The 5,364-nt window shown below is 41.1% G+C and overlaps 1 protein-coding gene across 1 annotated transcript; it reads left to right on the top strand.

Moving 5' to 3' along the window:
• Positions 1–487: 487 nt before the first annotated feature.
• LOC118420548 (protein krueppel-like) lies at positions 488–2,537 on the top strand. The gene has a single exon (XM_035827402.1). The coding sequence runs from the start codon at positions 1,331–1,333 to the stop codon at positions 1,718–1,720; it is 390 nt and encodes a 129-aa protein (XP_035683295.1). The 5' UTR covers positions 488–1,330; the 3' UTR covers positions 1,721–2,537.
• Positions 2,538–5,364: the final 2,827 nt, after the last annotated feature.

Here is a 5,364-nt window from a genome sequence, read left to right as displayed (position 1 = left end):
ATAGCTGTTGTGTCAATGCGAAATTCGCAAGCAGCTAGCCTTATAAGGCATCAGTCAACTGCCATACAATCATTTTGGGCTAGAAATATCGATTTTTAGCATTATTTTGCTGTTTCCTTGAAGTATGAGCGCCCCGCTGGTTTCCCGCCACTCCATACTCCGGGGAATCCGAACGCGTGTTCGAATGTTCGGACGGTACCATAAGCGGCTCTCGCGGGGGTCCCTTTTTATTAACCGCATCTGTTTATGTCAATATTTGATAAATACTAGGTCAATACCTTTAACATTCAACAGTAATAAGTCTCAAGAAAATTAGTTAGTGTGACCCATACATCGTAAGTTCCTGTTTTCGCAATGTGACATTGGGTACAATTGGACCGTTCTAAACTGAACGTCACGGTCCGGCGAGGTCACATGCGGTCACGCAATCGTTCGTATTTCATGTTCGACCAAAACTGTCACAGGCCTTAAACTGCCTGTGTTAGAACTCATACCTCTAGTCTAATTGCATACTCGTACATTTCACAATTGCAGAAATGTGGGGCTATGAAGGGTTTTTATGCCTGACCGTATTGGCTCTACTAGCACAACCGTGAGCCGAGACGCTGGTCCGTGTAGGCCCTGGCCTGGTAACACGGAGACTTACCTCCTTGGATGTCATCTGTACAAAGACCATGCCAAGCGTCAAAATACCATTGTCTGAAACAAGCCCCCACAGAGATCATATTGTCCGTAATATGTCAAAGGTAAAGGCCCCGAACATGAAAACAAAACCCGTCTGGACATTGTTATGCAAATCGAAGCAATGATTGAGGCAAGGACTATTCTTTTTCAAGGCCTTTACCCCAGACATGCCGCACATGTGTTCGGATCTCTGTGAGGGGACTTATATGCAGGAGGCTCTTCCCTTGGCTTTATGACCCTTTATCAAACAAACTAATGGCCCGACAAACATTATCTCCAGGCAATTTATGAGAAGTTAGTATTTTTGACGCCTGATTTTTTTTCTTAAATCAACTTAATGTTGCTTGTGCTTGTCAGCTGGGTCGTTTGAGTGGACTGTCTCAAGAAAGCAACTGCTTGTTTTCTAAATGGTACAATTGCTTTCCTTTCCTGCAGTGTCAGAGAGCTATTCCACATGGCGACTCCGACTGTATCTCATCTGCAAAAAGAGAAGGGAAGTAATGGACGTGGAGAAGATCTTCCGCGTACACACAAGTATGGTGACAAGGAGATGAATGACTTTAAGAGGCACATATGGACTCACACCGGTGAGAAACCATTTAGGTGCGAGAATTTTGTATTGTATTTATTGTATTAGAAGTTTTGTATGCTGGGTCATCTAAAGAGGCATATGCGGACTCATACCGTTGAAGGACGGTATAAGTGTGATAAGTGTAGCAAACAGTTTAGTGAGCTGGGTTATTTGAAGAGGCACATGAGGACTCACACTGGTGAAAAACCTTACAGCTGTGAGGAGTGCGGCAAACAGTTCAGTCAGCTGAGTAATCTAAAGAGCCATATGAGGACTCATACCGGTGAGAAACCTTACAAATGTGAGGAGTGCGGCAGACAGCTTGGTCATCTGGAGAGTCACATGCGGACTCACACCGGTGAGAAGCCCTATAGGTGTGATGAATGCAGCAAACAGTTTAGTCAGCATGGCACTCTGAACAGGCATATGAGAACTCATACTGGAGAAAAAAAACTGCAGATGTGAGGAGTGAAACAGACAGTTCAGTAGTACTTAAGTCAGTAGTTATAATACAGATATAGGTTACTCTGTTGATAACAGTGAACTAGCGTTATATGATTCAGTCACCGACACAACTTCAATGTTTCGATGTAGCATTTGATGAATAGGCTGTTTTCGAAAGATATTTACGTGCTTTGGCGATCTGCTTGCATTCAGATTCCCTTGACCAATTTGGAGACTGAAAATTCAATTTGCTGTTTGTGTTTAGGACCGTGGTGGTTTACCAGATTATTTTACTCTCAATAGAACCAGATTTGTTTACATTGTAGTCAATGATAGATCTTCAGGTCATCGTAGTTAGGTGGCTAGAAAAAATGTAGTCGTCTCTCTAGGTTTTAGATATTTGAGTACGGATAACAGAGCTGCATGAATGTACGCGGTATTGACTGGAGTCGTTCATTGCTTCATTTTTGAATATGTAACATGTACTCTTGTCTGTCATAGACTGAAAATAGCAAGTTTGTTAATACTGTAATGTTAGAACCCCATTTCCCTGTATATATGCAGTTTACAAGTGTACGTAAAAAGGTGATGTTAAGACCATTAACCATTATGTAAATACGACACCTTCTGTTTGGCCGACCAAACCAACTTACAACTTGAATTCCTTGGAGATATATTTGGTTTAAAATTTGTAAATGCAGTATCTTCAAATTGATCTCATCACTGTCAATGTTATAGAATTTAGCTGTAATAGAAAATGTGACAAGATATTGCCCGTATGATCAACGGAATATCTGGCATTTTTTTTTCAATAAAAGACAACATGTCTCAAAAATTATTGTTTCGTGTATGTACAGTATTTGACAGAAAAACATAGAAGCAGACAAACGCTTTTCTTATTTGGACATGCCATTTGTTTGGACCAATGACCTTCAGGGTTTCTATTGAAGATGGGGTACATACTGCACATGGATCAAAAGCCCCATCTGACGGTTAAACATATTACTGCAGGAAAAAGAGCTTGTCTTCTGTAATACCCACAGGCTTGTTGAGTAGCCCTGGCTATGAGTACTGAACAGCCAAACCACTGATGAATAAACCCGCGACGAATAGCGATAAAAGCGGTAAATATTACTTGAATCGCCAGGGGTTCTTATTGACACATGCAGATGATTAAGATAGACAGCCTATTGCAACGTTATTTTTGCAATGTAAGGCGCGATTGGGATATAGGGATCGGTGGTCAAAAAGTTTACAAATTTCCTGATGTTCTGCGTCACTGTTAATTCTGCACCCTCAATGCAGGACCGAACAAGTGAACGACTGTGTGAGTAAGGTGTTAAGTATCAAGGACAGGTTTGTTGTCTGGATGCGGAATGTGTTCAGTACCAAGGTCAGGGCTGTTTGTTTGTGTGTGAAACTTGTTCAATATTGAGGACAGGTCTCCTTGTCTGGATGTGGAATGCGTTCAGTACCAAGGTCAGGGCTGTTTGTTTGTGTGTGAAACTTGTTCAATACTGAGGACAGGTCTGCTTGTCTGGATGCGGAATGCGTTCAGTACCAAGGACAGGGCTGTTTGTCTGTGTGTGAAACTTGTTCAATACTGAGGACAGGTCTGTTTGTCTGGATGCGGAATGTGTTCAGTACCAAGGACAGGGCTGTTTGTCTGTGTGTGAAACTTGTTCAATACTGAGGACAGGTCTGTTTGTCTGGATGCGGAATGTGTTCAGTACCAAGGACAGGGCTGTTTGTTTGTGTGTGAAACTTGTTCAATACTGAGGACAGGTCTGCTTGTCTGGATGCGGAATGCGTTCAGTACCAAGGTCAGGGCTGTTTGTCTGTGTGTGAAAGTTGTTCAATACTGAGGACAGGTTTGTTTGTCTGGATGCGGAATGTGTTCAGTACCAAGGTCAGGGCTGTTTGTCTGTGTGTGAAAGTTGTTCAATACTGAGGACAGGTCTGTTTGTCTGGATGCGGAATGTGTTCAGTACCAAGGTCAGGGCTGTTTGTGTGAAACTTGTTCAATACTGAGGACAGGTCTGTTTGTCTGGATGCGGAATGTGTTCAGTACCAAGGACAGATGTGTTTCTGAGGATGGTTGGTCTGTGTGAGTATTGTGTTCAGTACAAAGGACAGTAGGTTGGGTCATCTTAAATTGCATATGAATTCTCACACCGGTAAGAAACCATACCGGTGTTAGGAATGAAGTAGGAGCTTCCGTCAGTCAAACCATCCCCGGAGTTATAAGCGAACCCACAGCAATGGAAGTTCACAGCTACCGAAGATTATGAACAAGTTCGGTATAAGGGAAAATCAAAAGAGGCCAGTAGGACTCAGATAAACCACGAACCAATGTTCACTTGTTTACTCGTGTTTATGCTTTAGTCAACGCAATTTCGATGCTTGGTCCTACAATTTGATGACCGGACTGTTTATAGAGGCATCCATGTAGACTATTGATCTGATTGAGACTACAACTTCAATGTGTTCTTTGTGTTGAAATTTTAACAAATTTTTTTTTATTTTTAATTAAATACTAGAATGCTACATTGCCAGGTCATTGTAGTTAGTTGGGTAGAATAATGTAGGCACATCTGTAGATTTTGAAAACATTTCTATTTGAGTAGCTACATGTACATGGTATGGACTGGAACTGTTTAATTCGGTCCTTTGTAGAGTATGTAACATGTACACTTGTCTTTTATAGACTTGTAGACCTTTGTAAGATATTGTCCATGGAATCACAAGCTTGTTGGTACTGTAATGTTAGATAACATTGCGCCACTTCCCATATGTAGTTTACACGACGTGTACATGAACTATGCTGTTGAGACTGTTTGAATCAGTATGTTAACCTTCTTACAGCTGGAATTGTTCTAGAGATTTTGTTAGTTTGTAAATGAGTATCAGGTTGCTAACACGATAGTGTGCACTATGAAACGGGGACCCATAATGGCATAAGTTCTATTATTGAAAACATATGAAATTCATACAATGCGGCAGTAAACGTAAGATACCAGGAAACTGCATGAAACCTTCTCTCCAAACAGACGTTGGTGGGGGAGACTGACCCTTATTTTCTAATATGTCTTATTTCTGTCAGCACTCCCAAAACAGCGGGCAGAATGTGACACATGAGAATAATGTCACAATCTTCTCCAGCAACCTCTGCTTGGAGAGTAAATAAAACTGCCTTGTCGTGTAGTTTCGTGTATTTGTGCAGATAACCCGAACAAAATGAGCTGACGAGACATGAAACGTTTGTACCAGAATGCATAGCTACTGCACTGTTTGCTTGTTGTTAGGGTTATACCATTTGGTGGAGTTGAAGCCAACGGCCATGGCCTATCAGCGAACGCTCACTTCAAGCCATGTAAGAACGGCTATTGCTTTATAACCGAACTGCCACGGCAGTGACATGAAAAAAGTTATACCAAATTTATGCCAGAAGGCTATATGCAATTTTACATGGAAATAGAATAATGATAATAATGATAAAGTGTAGTCTAAGATAACTAAAAAAACATGGTGAACTAAAATAGGTCAACATTTTGCTTTTTGGAGATATATGCATTGGGTGGCACTAACAAACATATTGTTTTTGTAGGTTGGTTTGATGTACAAAGCTGGGTAAACCTTTGCTGACTAGGTTATTATATAAATAG

This window comes from Branchiostoma floridae, chromosome 8 (assembly GCF_000003815.2).
Source record: "Branchiostoma floridae strain S238N-H82 chromosome 8, Bfl_VNyyK, whole genome shotgun sequence".
Lineage (NCBI taxonomy): Eukaryota > Metazoa > Chordata > Leptocardii > Amphioxiformes > Branchiostomatidae > Branchiostoma > Branchiostoma floridae.
Note: the sequence above shows the minus strand (reverse complement) of the source record. Positions and strands in the feature narration are given on the sequence as shown.